The 19,867-nt window shown below is 35.4% G+C and overlaps 1 protein-coding gene across 1 annotated transcript in view; it reads right to left on the bottom strand.

Moving 5' to 3' along the window:
* The window catches only part of LRP2 (LDL receptor related protein 2), a 255,109-nt gene that overhangs the window by 115,613 nt on the left and 119,629 nt on the right, over nt 1-19,867 (bottom strand). Inside the window, exons 22-30 of the mRNA XM_044669095.1 lie at nt 18,602-18,721; nt 18,387-18,503; nt 16,341-16,718; nt 14,916-15,164; nt 13,675-13,886; nt 11,713-11,897; nt 10,257-10,485; nt 8,220-8,397; nt 6,087-6,215 (exon numbers count right to left, since the gene is read on the bottom strand). Coding sequence (XP_044525030.1) covers nt 6,087-6,215; nt 8,220-8,397; nt 10,257-10,485; nt 11,713-11,897; nt 13,675-13,886; nt 14,916-15,164; nt 16,341-16,718; nt 18,387-18,503; nt 18,602-18,721 — 1,797 coding nt within the window. The remainder of the gene's footprint in view (nt 1-6,086; nt 6,216-8,219; nt 8,398-10,256; nt 10,486-11,712; nt 11,898-13,674; nt 13,887-14,915; nt 15,165-16,340; nt 16,719-18,386; nt 18,504-18,601; nt 18,722-19,867) is intronic.

The following is a 19,867-nucleotide window of genomic DNA, read 5'->3' as shown; positions in this document are numbered from 1 at the left end:
AAACAATCACAGCATCATACAAAGGTTTACATAGGACCTTAGTAAGGTCCATTACTCTTGATTTCAAGGATCCTAAATTTCCCATCCTGTGCTTAAGTATGCAATGCTCTTTTCATTACACTACATGGAGGGGAAGCAAGATATAGCAGAAAAAAGCCAGGACCTGGAGTTAAATGAATCCTAGTTTTACTGCTAATTACCTATCTAACTGTGCTTCTTCTCTCTAAGATTCAGCTTCCTCATCTGCAAGAAGATAGAGTAGGATCTTAAAACATTCCTTCTAACTCCAAATTCCGTAAAAGGCATTGCATGATTTTCTTGATTTGAATCCAGGTCCCTATTTCAGGAACTAATGCTCTTTCCACTGGCCCAGGCCACTGAAATCATACTTCATTACAATAGGACTCTAGTTCTAGAATTGGAAGGAATCTCAGGAAACATTTTTCCCCACTCTTTCATTCTACAGATGAGGAAAATGAAGCCCAAGGAGTTACATAAAAAACTTCAGTCAATTCCAAATTTCTAAACCTGAATTGTAGAAATTTGAATGAAATTATGCTGTATTAATTTCAAAATGTACAATATTACTACTATGAAGGCTAATCAAATGTTACCTAGTAGATGTCTTCAGGAGAACTCTATTGGCAAATAAGAAAGATTTATATTTAGCAAATTAACCATCTATATATAAATTTGTAATTCTAAATATAGATTTGATATATAAAATATGCATAAAATGCATTATACAAATTATATTTATTCTATATTATATATGAATATAATAACATAGATAAATAATGTTATACTGAGACTAAAGCTGTTATTGATCAGCTAAAACTGTTATATTAAAACTAATTTTGTAGATGGTTGATAAACACCAAAATATTAGGGGTTAGTGATGATTTATTATTATTATTACAAATTAAGACCTTCCTCTAACCTAAAATTTCTGCTCCTGAGATAAATGAAATTCCTTCTAATAATAGCATATATTCTACTTGCATAAATAGAATAAAATATGAATTTATAATTCTAATGATGTTTAAAATGTATGTTCTCCATTGAAATTTGAGTATCTCTCCTAAAACTTTATTTATGCTATTTATTTGCTCACAGATAATAAATTCTTTTCAATAAATTCTTCTTCAGGCTAGCTTTTGTCCTAATTTTTGGAAGTTTCAAAGTAATGAAACATAAATGCAACTTTACTATGTTTCCTTCAGAGGAAGGAAATGTTATCAGATTGTGTTTGTTTACTTTAATATTGGAAAATCTTATCATTACTTTTGTGCTGCTCTTAATAAAAGACGTCTTCCCTTTCACCTGATAATCAATAAGCTTGGAAGGATTCTGCTGACAAGTAATTGTTCCAATTTTATGTTCACATTTAATTCTAAAGATCACTTTTTTCTAGAATTTGTAAAATAATAATTATTAACTTAATTTTTTTCTGAGTAACTGTAGAAAATGAAATTTCTTCTAGGTACCAGTACTAGAATGTCAGACTACGTCTTAATTTTTTTGTGGAAGCATCATAATAAAAATGTAGGCCACAGTCAAAAAATCCCAAAGATGTGATTTTATTATTATATGTTGAATTTAGGAAATTAATAGATGTGCGGGAAAAAGAAATGGCTCACCACACCAGTATCTTTGAAAAGGAAACCCCAATAGGGTCACAAAAAGTTGGACACAACTGAAAAAACTGAACAACAACAACAATACAGACCTGTTATTTCATTGGTCCTGGGAACTCCCAGGTGAGGACATTTCTTCTACCAATGTAAGTCAGACCCTTCTCTGAAATTTATAGCATTAGAAAGTTGCCTGGGGCATTGGTGTCAAATTAAAATAGAAAAGAAAGACTTATTCTACATTAAGATCCCTGTGGTCAGCATATTGGCTTGGTTTTTAAAATGTAATCTATATTTTGTAGCATTTTTATTTATTTTAATGAATATTTCCAATTTAATATGGTTCCTAGAGATTATGGTAGACCCACGTGGACACATTTAACCTGAGGGTTCATGTTTGACACTTTCAGCCTAGAACACTGAGAGACTGAGACTCATCTAGGATAATTCAGCTAATGTATACAGAGGAAGTACCTCATATCTCAGGTCCTCCTGCTATCAAAGTCAATTCTTTATCCATTATACCACACTGCCTTTTGAATTTAGAACAGGTAAAAGCCTTCAGATTAAATAAACAAATATTTGTTATCTTGTACTTTACAAATGTCTATTAGTTACTAAAAGCAAGAAGTATTTCACACAAGACTTTTTAAAAAGTCTTTTCAGACCCAATCCCTAAATGCAACTCTCCTTTGTCTGTAGTTGTCACTCATAGCAGGATAAGACTAAGCCAGGTGGAAGAAAACACTTTTCCTTCTCCCTAATTCCACTGCCTGCAATTTTCCTTCTTAAAATATACTTGTATTCTCTTTTGTTAGCCATGTTTTGCTTGTTTCTTGGTACTATGGTCCAACTTCAGTCTAAATCATTGATGTCCCACCATGATGAACTATTGATGTCCCACAGTGAACATTTATAAAGCACAAAGTGTGGCCTCATTCATTATTATAATTGACAAAAGATCTGAAAGCTAGGAGGCCATTTAAGAAGAGGGGAACACTGGAAGGTGGCAGTAATTCAAGAGGTAGGTGGAACAGTGAAAGCAAAGGGAGTATCATTTGCAAAAGAAAGAAGTTGGGCATTCACAGATATAAACTGCTTATAGACAGAACAAGAACTAAACTAGAGGGGAAAAAAGTTAGGAGTGACCTGAGATCATCACGGTGCATTCTAGCTCAGTGTTCTAGAGGCTTTCTAGACTGAAAATATTATTTATTTTTATGTGTATTGTCATGTTTCCTATTAATGTCAATGATGATAGATTGAGGTACTAAAAGCAAGAGTGATAGAAAATTAAATTAGAATCAAAGAATGACATTTACAGTGTCTCAGGTGGACGTCCTTCATGTTGGAAGCATTATCATATGATGGAAAGAATATTGAATTTATAGTCAGCAGATTCAGATTCAAATCCTAGCTCTGCTCTTTTATCTACTTGTTTCCAGTGTAACCTTGGGCAAGTTATTTAACCTTTCTCCTGGAATATAGGTTGATCTAGGTAGCCTCTCGGATCCCTTACAGTTTGAAATCTATAATCCATCATTGGAATTATAGTCACCAGTCAAAAAGGCATTGCTTTTCCAGAAGTTGTTTAAAATGATCAATTTAAATTATTTCTCCTAACACCCTTTCTATAAAAGCATTAGTCTTTCTTTTGGTTAATACATAGTAAGCTCACTCAGGAACTAATTTGTAAAAACTGAAAAGTTTCCACCTCAAAAAAATTTATGTAGGTCATAGAAAAAAAAATCACCAGGTCATATGTGAATCAACAAAAGATACAATAGAAGAAGAATTAGCATCCATCAATCACCATCCTGTTAGTCATGTTGGATATGCCAGTTTCCAGCTCATAATTCAACAATATTGCTATGCTGAAAGAATCCGTTGTATCCCAATGGGCATAGCTCACTCTTTAATCTCTTTTGCCGGCAGACTAAATTAAGAAATGTCAACAAGGATTAGGTTCAGAGTAAATCTCTGAAGAAAAATGGCAAATGTCTATCCTTTTGTAACCATTAGCAATAATTAAAATCTTTCACCATGGAAGGAATAAATATCACGGCAAAGTACTATTTCTTGATAAGCATCTGACTTTCAGTAAATCTGTCCTATCTGTATTATATGAAGGTATCCTAAATTTCCTGGTTCGGGGATATATTTTCCATTTGGAAACTGATTTTAATTCTAGATTAGGGAATCCAATATTCGTTTTAAAAAGAAACGTTTAATCAATTGCTGTGGAAATAACATGCCATTTGAAGATCAATCCTTTAGCTTTGTCTCCTATCATTTTTCATCACTGGTCAAAAACATTTATTTCACTTCGATTAGTATATGTTCTGAGATCTGGGTTTTGCGAACCCTTTCTTTTTAAATTTCAAAACAATAGAGAAGAATAAGAAAAGGCAGTGTTTTAACCACATGGCACCTATTTTGACATTATCTTGCTTTTTCCCAAAGTAAATTCCTCAAGTGGAACACTGATGTCTTTTCTTTATTTTCTAATTCTCTATAACACAAAGCTCTTTGTACAGAGGATGCCAGTCTAATGAGTGTTAACCATCTCTTTAAGAGAAATATTAGTGAAGCAATAGGAAAAGCAAAACCACTTAACTAAAAATGCACTGTTTTATACAATGAAAGTTCTACATTTTACTTCTTATTTACAGGCTTTACAAAGCTTTTATTCTTCTGCCTAATCACATAATCCTATGTGCCCTGCCTATATGAGAGAAAATGTGAGCTGTGAAATTATTCATTTGCATGCACACCTATAGAATTCTCTCCAGATGTGATAAGTATCATGCCTATAATACAGTTCAAATCAATGCAAGCTCATCCAAAGAACATTTTAAGCATATATTATTGTGTAATGCAGTCAGGAGGCATAGTAGGTAGAGTGCCTAGCCTGGACTCAGGAAGACCTAAGTTCAAATCCAGCCTTAGACACTTAGTTCTTGTGTGATCCTGGGTAAGTTATTCAACCCCATTTGCCTTCATTTCCTCCCCTGTAAAATGAGCTGGAGAAAGAAATGGCAAACCATTCCAGTATCTTTATTAAAAAAAAAAAAACCTCAAATGAGGTGATGAAGAGTTGGACATAACTGATATAACAGAATGGCAAATATGTAAGGCACTGTGTTAGCCCCAATGGATTTTTTCTTTCCATTCATTGAAAGCAACTCCTGGTATGGATACTCCATCTACAAGTATGAATCAGCAACTGCTCTGCAATTAACAGTCTTCAAGAGCTGTCTGAGACACTGATATTTAATAAATTTTCTAGGCCACAAAGATGATGTGTGTCAGAGGGATTTAAATTGAGGTCTTCACAACTTCTTGACCAGCTCTGTCACTCTACACACTATATGTCATGATGTCTTTCTACATAGATGCATAAAATATAAGAATAAAATGAAAAAGTCTTTGACTTCTATATTGTTCATAACCAATATGAAAAGGAATATATAGGATATAGGGAAAGAGATATAAATAAATAGATATCTAGATAGACTGGCAGAAAGACAAACAGAAAGAGAGAGAGAGAGAGAGAGAGAGAGAGAGAGAGAGAGAGAGAGAGAGAGAGAGAGAGAGAGAGAGAGATGATGATGATGAAGAGATGAATGATGGAGATATGGAGAGATGGAGATATGGACAGATAGATAGGTAGGTGGGTAGGTAGGCAGACAGGCAGACAGACAAGTATACAGACAGGAAGAGAGACCAATAGACAAAAAGACAGACAGACAGATACATACATAGATACATAGATAGGTATGGTACATACTGAAGTATGTCTGCACAGTTTATATTACTATTCCTTACAGATTACACTAGGATTCCTTAATACCCAGTTTCCTTCAAAATTCAGCTTAAGTGCTACTTCTTACATGAAAACATTTCCTGATTACCTTCCGCAACTACCAGTGCTTTTCTAACAAAATTATCTTGTATTTATTTTGCAGGTGTCTCCTCCAATAGACTACATGTTTCATGAGGGCAAGGAGTATGACATTTATACTTTTATCCTTGCCCTTAGAATAATACCTGGCATGTTTACTTAAAATAAGAAACTCAATAAGTAATTAATAAAGTATAATTGATGTTTATGACTTATCTATCTTTAAGATAGAGATTATATGAAACAGTACAATGTAGCAGAAAGAATACTAGCATATTCTTAATTTCAATTCAGAAATTCAAATTCAGTTCAAAAATTCAACAGACATTTATTCATCATCAACGATAGACTAAGGCACTGGCATCAAATCTGTGTTCTAATACTAGTTGTGCCACCCACAAATTACATGACCCTGAGTAAGTCACTTCACCTTGGGTCTCATTCTCCCTGTATGCAAAATGAGAGAACTGTGCTAAATGCTCACCAATGTCTCTTACTGCTCTAAAGCTATACATATTTATGATCTGAAGAGAGAATGAGCACCATACCTCTCAAGCAATTAATGGAATCAGAAGAAAGAGTCCACCCTGAAGGACAAGCACAAGAATAAAACCTTGGTCCTGCAGAAGAAAGCAAGCACAGGTGGCTACAGGGGGCAGATGTACATGAATTTGTACCTGCAATTAAAAAGAACACAAAAAATTAATAACAAGTCTGTTTCCCACTTTCAAATACAGCGTACCAAATAAAACATTTTTCTCATGTGCAGCATACTAGAATTGCATAGTTCTCCTATATATATTTGTAAGCATAGGCAGCAATGTGGTAAAATTGATAGAGTACTGAGCCTAGAGTCAGGAAGACTCATCTTCTTGAATCCAAATCTGACCTCAAGTACTGGCTGTATGACCCTGGGCAAGTCATTTAACCCTGTTTGCCTCTGTTTCCTCATCTGTAAAATAAGCTGGGAAAGGAAATGGTACACAATATCTTTGCCAAGAAAATCCCAAATGGGCTCACAGAGAATGGGATGTGACTAAAAATGACTGAACTACAGGTTTTAGTATCCATTTCACAAATCAATCTGAGCAGTTATGCCTGTCCCTAACTTTTCCTGGACTATCTTCCTCTTTCCCAGTGATAGAGATCTCACAACAGGCAACAGAGACCAATGACTTGTCCAAGTTGACAGAGGAAGGAAGAGTCAGAAATGGAATAGTCAATGGGTCAGCCTGATTAGCCAGCCAATCCACATTTATTTATTTACTTGTCTACCCTTCAGTTTAAGAGATTAACAACTAAGTAAACCTGTACCAAAAGATGTTTTCTATTTGCTAAATGTTTATATTTATTCCTATCCTGATATCTTTTATTCTAGCTTCAAAAACTTTAATGAAATTAGACTGTTAGAATCATATATTTGCCACATTCATCAATCAGTTCCTCATCTGTCAAATGAGGAAATTAGATAAAAGGGTTAATGCAGCCCCTCACAGCTCAAAATGCTATAATTATGAGTCATCTTTCTCTTCTTTCTTTTTGACTATAAGTTCTTTGAGAGCATCAGTAATGTATATACTATGACTCTTGTAAAATGCATGTCACTAGAGTGAGTTTAGTACTTATAAAGAATAGACATCAATCAAAAAAGTCTCAGGTAGGTAGAGATAAGAATTGGAAATAACTAAGAATTGGGAATCACTTAAAATAGAGCCAGTACTAGCAAGTTGCAGGGGGAATGACTACAACATGGAATAGTTGAACAGTGTTGTATATTCTGTATTCATGTATCTTTAGAATAACTGAATTATCTTCCTGATCCATCAGAAAAGAGAATCATGGGATGGTGTTCCAAGAGTACCTCTCACTGGCATGGCATCAAACAATAAAAGCATTCAATATTACTGCAGGGGACCTTAGAGACCAGCTAGTCAACCCCTCATTTTACAGATGAGAAAACTGAGGCAAATAGGGTTAAGTGACTTGCTCAAGGTCACAAGTAACAAGTAACCAGACTGGCATTTGGATGCCATTACTCTGACCCCAAATCCAACACTTTCCACTGTGCCACATTGCCTCTAAGATGATTATAATAGCCTTATACTCTAACACACACGCCGCACATTAACAAATTAAAACAAAAACAAGGACCATAAAAAACCAATTTTGTCATTTTTCAGTCATTTCAGTCATATCCAACATTTCATTACTTCAGTTGGAGTTCTGGCAAAGATACTAGAGTAATTAACCATTTCCTTCTTCAGATCATTTTATAAATGAGGAAACTGAGGCAAAGAGAGTTATGAACTCACCCAGGGTAACACACCCAGTATCATGGCTGGATTTCAACTCAGATCTTCCTGACTCTAGGTCTGGCACTCTATCCATTGCACCATCTAGCTGCCCCAAGAAACTATCATAACCCAGTTTCTCATAGGTTACTCACAACTGAATAAAAGAATCAAATTCAGATTTACTTCTGTCCAAAAAAGATGTTTGACTTTTTAATGTTACATAGCAGTATTAGACACTGGGAAGATGGCAGCGAGGACAGGGGGAGCCTAGAGCCCAAATATTTATTTACTAACAAACAAATGAATCAAGAACAATTTCATGAGAGTTCCCAGAGTAAATGCTTTCCTCCCACCCACATCCATTCTATAAGATCTAGCTTCACTTACTACTAGGTTGTTTAATTGGGTGCACGGCCACAATTCCCAGAGGCTGATGAATATTATAAATCATGACTGTTTGGTTTCTCCCATTCCACTTGTTGGCACGGATGACTCGATGACTATGGCGGTCTGTCCAATAAACAGTATCTTCAAAGACAGTCAAAGCATGAGGATGACGCAGAATCTGCAAGGCATGAATTTTCCAGCTTTGAGTCCTTAATTGTGATAGTAATGTCCCATACAAAATTTCAGAGCAAGGCAGCCAGGATAGAAAACAATGCTTCTCCAATAAATTAGTGACTTTTAGATTTGTCACTTAATCAAAACAAAAAGAAGTAGATACTGAGGTTACCCTAAAATAATCATACCTTTTTGCCTTGTAGTACCTACATCTTTCAAATCACTTTCTCACATCTCTTTGCAACCTCACGACAACATTGTTAAGTGAATTAATTAGATCTCCTTATTCTCATATTATAGATGGTATCATTAGGCATAGAAAGTTTAAGTGATTTGCTGAAGTTACATGGGTAGTTAGGATTTTTTAAGGTCCCAAGCCAATGCTCTTTCAACTATACTACGTTATTTCTCATAGAATCATCATTCATTGGCATGGGACCTTTTAGGAATAGCCTTCTGTGATGGGTCTTCCCAAGTTCCATCAAGCCTTTTGTTGTTAGATCTTTAGTACATTTTTGGCATCTGAACTACAGAGATTTAGAACTTAACTACAAATCACTGAAAGTTTCTTTTTTTTTTAAACCCTTACCTTCTGTCTTAGAATTAATACTGTTTATTGGTTCCAAGGCAAAAGAGCAGTAAAGGGTAGGCAATAAAGGTCAAGTGACTTGCCCAGGATCACATAGCTTGAAAGTGTCTTAGGTCAAATCTGAACCCAGGACCTCCCATCTCTAGTCTAGACCTGGTTCTTAATCCACTGAACCACCCAGCTGCCTCTGAAAGTTCCTTTTTAAATGGAAAACAGCGCATCAGATTTTTAACTAGTGGAGCTAATTGTAACAGAATTTAAATTTTTTTTAATTGACAAAGAGATCTAATGATAAACTTCATTTCATGACTAATTATAAATAAATATAAAATATTGAGGAAATAAAAAGAAGATGAAAAAGAAAGTGACATCTGCAGTTCAAGTAAGTGATAGGAAAGATTAATTAATTTCATCTATCCTATTCATTCTATCCCCAGAATACTCTCTCCTCACTTCCACCTGTTAGAATCCATAGGTCCCCCTTCATGATCCAAGTCAAATCTCATCTTCTTTAAGTGGCCTTCCCCCAAAAAAATTATTTAGTATTTATTTGATCCAGATTTTTGCTTTCTCTTCTCTGATTTGATCCTTCCATAATATGTAAACTTATTGAGAAAAATATTTTCATTCCCTTTCCCTCCTCTAAGAAATTACTTTCTATTTATTTAAATAGCTGTTCTATATCTGTACATGACATTTCCCTCAGCAGAATGTGGGATCCTTGAGGAAAGAGACTGTTTTGTTTTTATCTTTATATTTCCGAATTTTAGCACAGTTTATGGCACATAATAAAGTCTTGATAAATAAATATTTGTTGAATTTGGTATTAAGGCATTAGTTGGTCATAAGACTTTTTCTTTTTTTAAGGCTTACAGTGGAGTATTACAGAACTGGAGAAGCTGGTTCTGTATTATTAGGTATCAAAGTAGTTATAGATACCAAAAGTGTACCTCATTTGTTCTTTTTATACAAAATCACAATAATATCTATTAATTAGGAAATTAACTATAAAATTCTACAACTAATTAGTTTAAATCATGCTTTATTAACAATCTAATAACTATTTCAGGAACAGGAACCTCTTTTCTTAGTAACCCCTCAAACACACACAAAAACTTATTTTTGCATCTTATTTCTCACACTAAAATGTCTCCTAAGTCCCTCATCTGTTCAATACAACAGTGTCTAGCCACTGAACAAGATTTACTTCTCAGTTGACTTTGGACTTTTAAGGACCATTAGCTTTTTAATATTACTTTTCACTGTCATCTTACCAAATCACTGGCTATCACCTGCCTGCGATGGTTTCCATCATAATCACAAAAGTCAATATAATCAAGGTAGGCATCCATGAAGTAGAGCAATTTATTAGGGTAGTCAATAGCCAAGCCATTGGGCCAGTAGATCTTATCCTTGATTATAACTGTGCGATTAGTGCCATCCATACTGGCCCGTTCAATTCGAGGATTTTTGCCCCAGTCTGACCAGAACATCAGATGTGCACTGCGAAAAGAAATTAGATGGTAGTAAAATAGTCAAATATTCAAAATTATTGCCATCTTGATATTTAAAATTAGCAATTTTCAATTCCAAATACCAGCCAAATGTTTATTTTATTTGCTTATTTTACAATGCAAAACCCTAGTCAAACTGTCATCTTCTGCCACCTTTACATACTCTCATGTCACAGGAGTACATGGAGACATCTGAGATTTTCAGCACATCTTAATTGTTCATAGAACCACTGTAGCATTTCATTTTATAAGACTAAAGGAGATCTTGTAGGGGTTTTTTTACCCCAAACCCTACATTTTATAATTGAAGAAGTTGAACCTAAACAGATTAATGATGTCCCAGAGTTCCTCTGGCTGGGTAGTAGCAGAACTCCGGCAAGGATCCGGGTCTGGCCCATCCGTAGCTCTCTCCACTGTGTCAACACTAACAAACATTTACAGTTAATCCAAAATTAGAAGATTTGTGAAATCCATCTGTTTCAGTTCACATTTTATAATGTTTAAGATGGGAATATCAATTTATAAACAATCACACTTATTACTAAAGCATGTAGGGACAATACTTTAACCTGTCAAGGGAATTAGCTACTGATAAGTCCAATTCCCTTTCCAACATAGAGGACTAAACAACTTAAATTCATGTAGAGAAGTTCTCCTGGTATTTTTGCAGCGATGAGATAATTTGTCCTTCTTCCTTATGGGGGGGGGCACAAAAGGAAGATTTTCCCCCTCTCTTTTATGACTTAAAATGGAGTATTATGTAACTTGAATAGCTGGCTATTGATTAATAGGTATCATAAAGTAGTTAAATATACCAAAACTGTATCATATCAATTCTTTTAAGAGTTGCAATAACATTAATTAGGAAATGAATTATAAAATTATACAACTAATCATTTTAAACTCTGCTTTATTAGAAGATAATAACCTATTTAACTTCAGATGAAAAGAATAACTAAGGGTGACATATTAGTTTAGAAAACATCAACAAAACAACTTTGTGTCTCCAATTCCTATGACTCCAAAGCCTTCTTTGAAAAGATTTATATTTATAAGTTAAATTACAAAAAAAATAGAGATCATTTTAAATGCTGTAACTCAGATATAAGCTAATAATGTCTGTTACTGTTTCTTCCCCACCCACACTCCCTCCTCACATTATATCCATTTCTAAGATAACATCATTTTGAAACAAAACCAAAAAAAAAAATCTTACTCAATTCTGGGATCTAATACTAGTCCCCTTGGGTTTGTTACATTTTCACTAATCAGCACAGTCCTGTGGTTCCCATCCATTTTAGAGACTTCAATTGTTTCCAGAACATAGTCTGTCCAGTAAAGATTGCGACCTACCCAGTCTACCGCAATACTTTCAGTCACGGTGACACCACTGTCAAAAACCTATAAAGAAGGAGAGAGGGAGGGGGAGAGAAGGAGAGAAGGAGAGAGGAGAGGAGAAAGAAGGAGAGAGAGAGAGAGAGAGAGAGAGAGAGAGAGAGAGAGAGAGAGAGAGAGAGAGAGATTTGTATACATTTATTTGTAGATTTATATATCTTAAATTTGTATCTATGGTACTATAGAAAAGGAGGTATCTAAGTAAGAAAACCTTATAAAAGTAGTTATTTTCAAATCAGTCAATAAATATTTATTAAACATCTACTATGAAACATTCTGAGATATGACAGTGTCAAACTTTATTATATAAAAGATCAGGTTGAATTAAGTTAGTTCTTTTTAAATCCCTGCAATTAGGCATACGCTATTCTTTTTTTTTTTTTAACCCTTAACTTACATCTTAAAGTCAATACTATGTATTGGTTCCAAGGCAAAAGAGTGGTAAGTCAAGTGACTTGCCCAGGGTGACACAGCTGGGAAATGTCTGAGGCCAGATTTGAACCCAGGACCTCCCATCTTTAAGCCTGGTTCTCAATCCACTGAGCTACCCAGCTGCCCCCAGCTACTACTTCTTTAAGTTGCTGACCACTGTTTTCATTATATTATACAGTGGGAATAGAAGCAGTTAGGTGGCTCATTGGACAGAATGCCTGGTCAGAAGTCAGGAAGGCTCATCTTCTTGAGTTTAAAGCCGACCTTAGACACCTCCTAGCTGTGTGAATCTAGGCAAGTCATTTAACCTTATTGGTCTCAGTTTCCCCATCTGTAAAATGAGCTGGAGAATGTAATGGCAAACCACTCCAATATTTTTGGCAAGAAAGGGTCAGGTGGAGTTAGATATGACTGAAACCACTGAACAATAAATAAATTGTGGAAAGAGAAAGACAGTATTATATAATGGATGGAGAGGCAGCTTCAGAATCAAGAATACCTGAGCTCGAGTCTACTTTTGATACAAATTGGCTTTATGACCCTGGCTAAGTCACTTAATTTGTCTCAAAGGCTACAGAACATTTGCAGATCTACATAAGCAGAGGGAGTTTCCTCATCAGAAATTCCCAATATCAATGAAGTCACAAATCCAGCCCTAAAATTTAAAAAAAGAGTGAAAGTAACGCCTTTGTTGATTAGCTTCCAGTAGTAACAAGAGAAGGGAATGATAGGATAACTGCGATTCTGCAGTAAATTTTGCCACAGATAGCAACATTTGGGCATAAAGATACAATTATCTCAGTCTTTTGCTATTCTCTGTTTTTGCCCATGTGGCCAGAATGAAGGCTATGGAGGAGACCTTAAAGTCTTCCTAAGCTCTCACATGAAGTGAGCTGGAATGCAGAATTGTGTATGCTGTTGTTCATTTGTGTCCGACTCTTCCTGACTACATGGATTATGTTGTCCATGAAGTTTTCTTAGCAAAGATATTAGGGTGGTTTGCCATTTCCTTTTCCAATGGATTAAGACAAAAAGAAGTTAAGTGACTTGCCTGGGGTCACACAGCTAGTAAATATGCAAAGCCAGATTTGACCTCAGGTGTTCCTGACTAGACATCCAGTGTTCTATCCACTGAGCATCTTCATTGAATCTTCTTCTTCACTCTAACCCTTAAAAGTGCCATAATCTTGTTGGCAAAAATATTCAGACCTCAAGGACCTGACCTAATCTATGTCAGAGTGATACTAGAGAAAATAAGACCTGTTTCTTGCTGATTAATAAAACAGAATAACATTAAAATGCCCCCCCAAAATTAAAAGTTAGAAAAAATACAGAATGAAATTGCACTTACTACTTTTCGGTCTGTTCCATTTTGAAAAGCGCTCCAGATTTTGTCCTGTCTTATATCAGACCAAAAGATACGTCCACTGAGTGAATCAAAGTCAATTGCTACGATGTGCTCACCATCACGAATGAGGGAATAAATATTCTGCCCCTGAGACGTGATGTTGTCAGCAACGATTTGATTCCGACTGGTCACTAGTAACAACAGATTCCCCGAAGCTATGAAAGAATCAGATTGCAAAAATGTCAATGAATCAATAGGAGAAAAAAAGTTCTCTTTTAAACACTTGATTACAAGATGTTTTCAATAGCCAAAGGAAGTTAAAATGCAGAAATAGTTTCTCTGAAAGGTTTTTCTCACATTCTTTTTTAAAATAGGACATTAAAGTTGCTCTGAAGCATCTTTCACCATTAAAAAAAGTACATTTCAGCATATGAGGCACTAAATTTGCCAACTGAAAGTGAGCTTTCTTTGTTCTAAAATCCTATTTAGACCTTTGAAATGATATTTCTATTCTGTTTTGTCTTACCTCAAACCTACTAGAATGTATGTTTCTTGAGTTCAGGGACTATGCCTTGAATATAGTATGTGTTCAATAAATATCTGTCAAATTTAAATCCATGTATAAGCACATGGATTTTTATATACTAATACAGAACCCTTTTTCAAAATTCTCCCCCACAACAAAGTTAAATGCACCAATATGTTTTATTCTTTCTTTTTTATTTAAAAAAAACTTACCTTTCATCTTGAAATCAATACTGTATATTGGTTCCAAGGCAGAAGAATGGTAAGGTCTATGGGTTAAATGATTTGCCCAAGGTTACATAGCTAGGAAGTAATCTGAATCTAGATTTGAACGCAGAACCCTTCTGTCTCTGGACCTGACTCTCAATCCACTGAGCCACCTAACTACCTCCTTATTCTTTTTTTTCAAAAATGTTTCAAACTGTTAACTGAACAAGGATGAATAGATAGCATGCATTTTATTTTTTAAGTATAATAAATACCATTTAAAGTGTTCCAGAAGCATATTCTTAATCAAAACAGAAGCACAAGATCATGGCCATTTCAGTGAAATATAAACTCCTTGAGGACAAGATTTCTCAGGTAGGAGAATGTCTCAGAGCTCCCACAATTGAGTGCCTGACTACACATAAAGACAGTCCTAACTGGCGATGACATTTGGCATTAAACTCTCTTCATATGTTATCAGAGATTGTTTGTTTTTTTAAACCAATTCTCACCTGCAACTTTGCAAGTCTTCCCATTGCCTTCTAATATATACCCTTCATCACACCAACATCGGGAAGATCCTCTTTCATTGAAACAATGCTGGCTGCAAAAACCTGGAGTTTCACATTCGTTGATGTCTTCACAGGTTTTAGAGTCATTGGTGAGCTGGTATCCAAATGGGCACAAACACTGAGCCCCAAATGGCCCCTGAATGCACTCATGAGTACAACCAGCATTATTGTCTGTGCAGCTCTCCTGATCTAGAGGGCAGGAAGAAAATTAAAAAGGGAGAAGTATCAGAAATCGTATTCTTTTCAGTCACTGTGGTGCAATACCCCTCCTGTGCAAAACAATGCCTTGTCCTTGCTTATGGTACCAACCATCATTTGGCTTTAAGACATCCTTTACCAATTTTTACTTACAGCAGTGGAAGAAACATAGGGGAGTGTGATCTTACATAGAAGAAACACCATAGCCACTCATCTCAATAATTCAAACATGCAAAGAAATCTAAGGTATTTACCCATATAGATTACTCAATCAATCTAATCTAGAAATAAAGGGAGATGAAGGGGCTAGCAGGAAGAAGGAGAGCTTGACAAGCATCTTGGCGTATGAAAAAGGGATGAGGAAAAAGTTCTAGGAGAGGAACGGAAAGACACAGAGGAATTATTTATTGTACCATCATTCTTCTCCCTCAGGTCAAAATAGCTGGGGGAGAAGCTATATAGAGGCTGGACAGTAGAAGTCTTCAATTTGCATGCTTTCTAGAAAATGTATTTTAAAAGAGTGCTCTATGCACCTAGATTGTGGGAGGAGGATAGGGGAAGGAATAAATTAATATAAAGAATTTAAGTCATTTTCTGCACAAACACAACACAGTATGAAATCATAAAAATCTAAAATATGTCACAATCATACCTGGCTGGGGTTCATCTGAGAGTGGACATTGATTAAAGAGGAAAGAAAGAAAGGACAGTAGTTAGGATTACATGCCAATCACAGCATTTGCAATCACAGTAAACACAAACCCCGAGCTTCATTGTTTTTATGGCGCATTCTGATTGAAATTAGAAAATATTAAAGTTAGAAAACCTAAGAGGACATTATAGATAGAACCAAATTTAATTTAACAGTCTAATAGCCCCATTAATCTTCTTTTTCTAGACACCAACATGAAAAGAAACAAAAACACATAACCAAAGTGTGAAGAATTTAATGAGAAATATTATTCAGTGATGATTTACTTAAATTAAATTATATTTTACCCCCCCTCAAACATTTCTAAACTCACAAAGGCATTTAAAAAGTGCTTTACTTTAAAGTGCTACTACCCTTCAGACACCCCAGGGACAGTGACAGTGACAGCATTGGGGTTTATTATCCTGCAGCTCAAGAAGGCTTTATGACCTGTAATGTGTGGTCAGAAAACTTACTGCAAACTGGGGACTCATCTGCCCCATTGGGGCAGTCTGGGATGTCATCACATACTGCGCTCAGATTCACACAGATGCTATGGCCTGGGCACTGCCACTGCCAGCTGGGGCACCGAAAGGGCTGAGTGGGACAGTCCCTCTCATCACTCATATCCCTGCAGTCATTGTCCCCATCACAGATCCATGCCCTGTAGATGCAGTTTCCATTGTCACAGCGGAAAAGAGACGGAGGACAGGTCATGGGAAGACAGCCATTATGTTCATCAGAACCATCCATGCAATCCGGATGCCCATCACACTCCCAGTTGTTCGGGATACAGGTGCCATCTGATTGGCATTGAAACTCATTCTGGTGGCACATTCCTGGAGGCCTGGTAGCTAAAAGAGAGGCATTTGAAAAGCAGATTCGTGAATGTGGTTCACAGTTCCAATGATGGTCTTGGTCATGGAGTAACTTTACATGCCCTGATTTTTTGTTTTTTTGTTTTTAGGTTTTTTTTTATCAGTTGACATTTTGTGATCAAAGGATAAAGTATGTGATGTACTCATTCAAGATTGAACCCTAGCACTCTTCCCAGTGGTTTGTGTATTTACATATTTTTTAAGTGTGCAAAGTGCCAGCTGACATTTGTCTAGGATTATGTCAAAAACGTAAAATGGATTACACTGAAGAAGAAAAGCTGAGATTCTGCTCTTCTTTTCTTGTATTAAAAATACTGTGAAACACAGACTTGATAAGGAAATTAGATTTAAGTTGAATTCTGAGCTAAAAATCTCTCAATATTTCTGCCTTTTTTTCTTCACTGATATAAAATTGATATATGAAAATGATTTGTACCATAAAAAGCTAATATAAATGTAAGCAGTTATCATTGTCATTATGCTTTTTAATAGCTATTCTGTACTATATGTATCTAATTTTGTATTTTCTTTTTACACTGGGGAGATGAAATCATTTTCCCTAAGGAACCATTTTAAATAAAATTCAAATACATTAAATGTAGAGGCAACTTAACATTTACAGGAAATACTTATTATGTTATCAGTTTTCACACTGCATCCAGCAATCCATAAAAGCTTTTTCACAGATGAGAATCCAGATTACTATGATATTCTAAAGTGAATTGGCAATTAAGTTTCCATTGTGAGTAGTGTTACTGCAAAGCAGCAGGGGAAAAAAATTCATATTCTCATCCAAGAGTATTTTGAGCTTTCTAAAACAAACCATAGATATTTTTCCAAGTACTTAGGTATTTTCTGTAACTTTTAGTTTGCCCATTAATTTAATTACTGATTATCAGGCATCTAGGAAACCATTCTTCCTATAGTAAAAGAAAATGTCCCTGTTCTATGTAAGTGACTACTCTATTAACAGTTTCCTAAATGCACAGCCGTCATACCCAATATAGATACATATACATACACAGAAAAATAATAAATTATTACTATAGGATTATAGTCTATGGAAATTACAAGTCTTGGCATTCACACCCTTGTTGACCCCAATATTGCTCATTAAAAGGTGGACAGTGTTATTTATATTCTCCATGTATATCTTCAGTCTTTCTATTGAGATTTCACAGGAAGTATTCACATTTATTTAAGTATTCCAAAAACTCATTAATTTGGACTCACTAATTTGATATTTGTGAACAAATGGATATCAATCTTTGGCCATGTTTGGAGGGAAAAGGAATGGATTCAATCATATCAGGAATATTGGACCTACTTAAGGGATGGGATAAATCATTTTAGAAGAACCTCATGTGTAAACATTTGGTATGTTAATGATATAAACAAAATGTGGTGTTATATTCTGATCTAACAATTAAATCAGATCCTCTAAATGACAACACGTAGGTCCCATTTTAGTTGTGATATGTGAATACCACACTTGAAATCTATAGTGTGGATTCATTTAATGTATTTTATGATCTACCCTAGGCTTCCCTCCAATTATTGTGAATTATTAAAAGTCCCATAATATCCATGCTAGCATCATAAAATATTTCCTTCATCTGGAATTGTTGGGTACGCAGCACTTACGACAGCCAGCCTCATCAGAGTGGTCATTGCAGTCAAAAACGCCATCACAGTGGTAAATATTACTGATACATTGGTCTCCACTGGCACACTTGAATTCAGAAGCAGTGCAGTTATATACTATGGATGAAGGAGCATGGTATTAGAGTTCAACTCAGGTAGAAATTACTAAACACTAAAAATTGCTAAGCAGCTATTGAGAGAAAGCTACTACTTACTACAGTCGACTTCATCAGCTCCATCCGCACAGTCCCTATCTCCATCACACACATAGAATGGGTCAATGCAGCGATGGTCAGGACACTGAAACTGACCAGGATCACATGTCCCTGTAAAATCTGACATGATCCAAAAACAAATTTAAATTATGCTTCATTTCTCCTTTAACTATCACAAGAATAACAATCAAAACAAACTTTTTTTTAAGCATCTACGTTTGGAAGGCAGTGTAAACCATCAAAAGGGAGCTAAACTTTTCAATCCCAATATAGTCTTATCTTAGGAGGCCAGCAGATGGAGGCAAAGATAGCTAGGAGGCAGTAAGGGTAACCTTGGCAAATATGGAAAGCAAGGATGCAAATGCTGTGAGTGTCAAGGCAATTTGTGAACCTATTGCTTATTGGGAACTATCTCCAAGGTTAGTATGCTAGGAGATATTAACAAACTGAACATTTTCCATTGTTTAATTCAAGCAGGACTTGAATTCAAATTCTAGCTTTGCCACTTAGTATTATTTGTGTGTTTTTAGGTAAGTCATTGAGTCTTCCTAAGTTTCAGTTTTCTCACCTTGAAAATGAGAGTGTGGCATTAGATAACCTCTAAGATACCCTCCAGCTCAAGTTCTATGATCTGGGGCAATATCAGTGATGTAGGTATTCAAATGTTGTCAATAAGAGACACCTTTTTAGGGTCTCCAGAGCAAGGAACTTCAAGGGGAGGGGAGCTTTGGAAAATATGGTTCCAAAGGCTATGGTTGGAAGGTAAATCTAAAAAGCCAAAAGTCACAATTGGAAAATTACTTGAATATAACGTACTTGAATTTGGCCTATGCCTTATGAAAAATCATTCCACCACCACCCCCCAAAAAAAATCCAAACTCATTAATGTTGTCCATCTATGAGTTTTAGAATTGCAAGGAACCATTAACTATCAAATCAAGTAGAGATGGTAGCATGATATAACAAACAAAAAACCTTGACTTGAAATCAGAAGATGGGAGAGTTCAAATCCTAATTCTCCCACTTGCTCAGTGGCTTTGGGCAATCACTTTAGTTCTTTAAACCTTAGTTTCTTTATACATAAATTGAAAATAAAAATATAGGTACTACCTATCCTATAGTGTTGTGGTAGGGAAAACACTATAATCTATAAACACAATATATATGTCGAGATATTATTACTTTAGAACTAAAGAAACTGAAACCCAGGAAGATTAAGTAACTTCTAAGATAAACAACTAGATCATGGCAGAACCATTACTAGAC

This window comes from Gracilinanus agilis, chromosome 3, assembly GCF_016433145.1.
Source record: "Gracilinanus agilis isolate LMUSP501 chromosome 3, AgileGrace, whole genome shotgun sequence".
Taxonomy (NCBI): domain Eukaryota; kingdom Metazoa; phylum Chordata; class Mammalia; order Didelphimorphia; family Didelphidae; genus Gracilinanus; species Gracilinanus agilis.
This window is presented reverse-complemented; position numbering and strand designations above follow the sequence as displayed.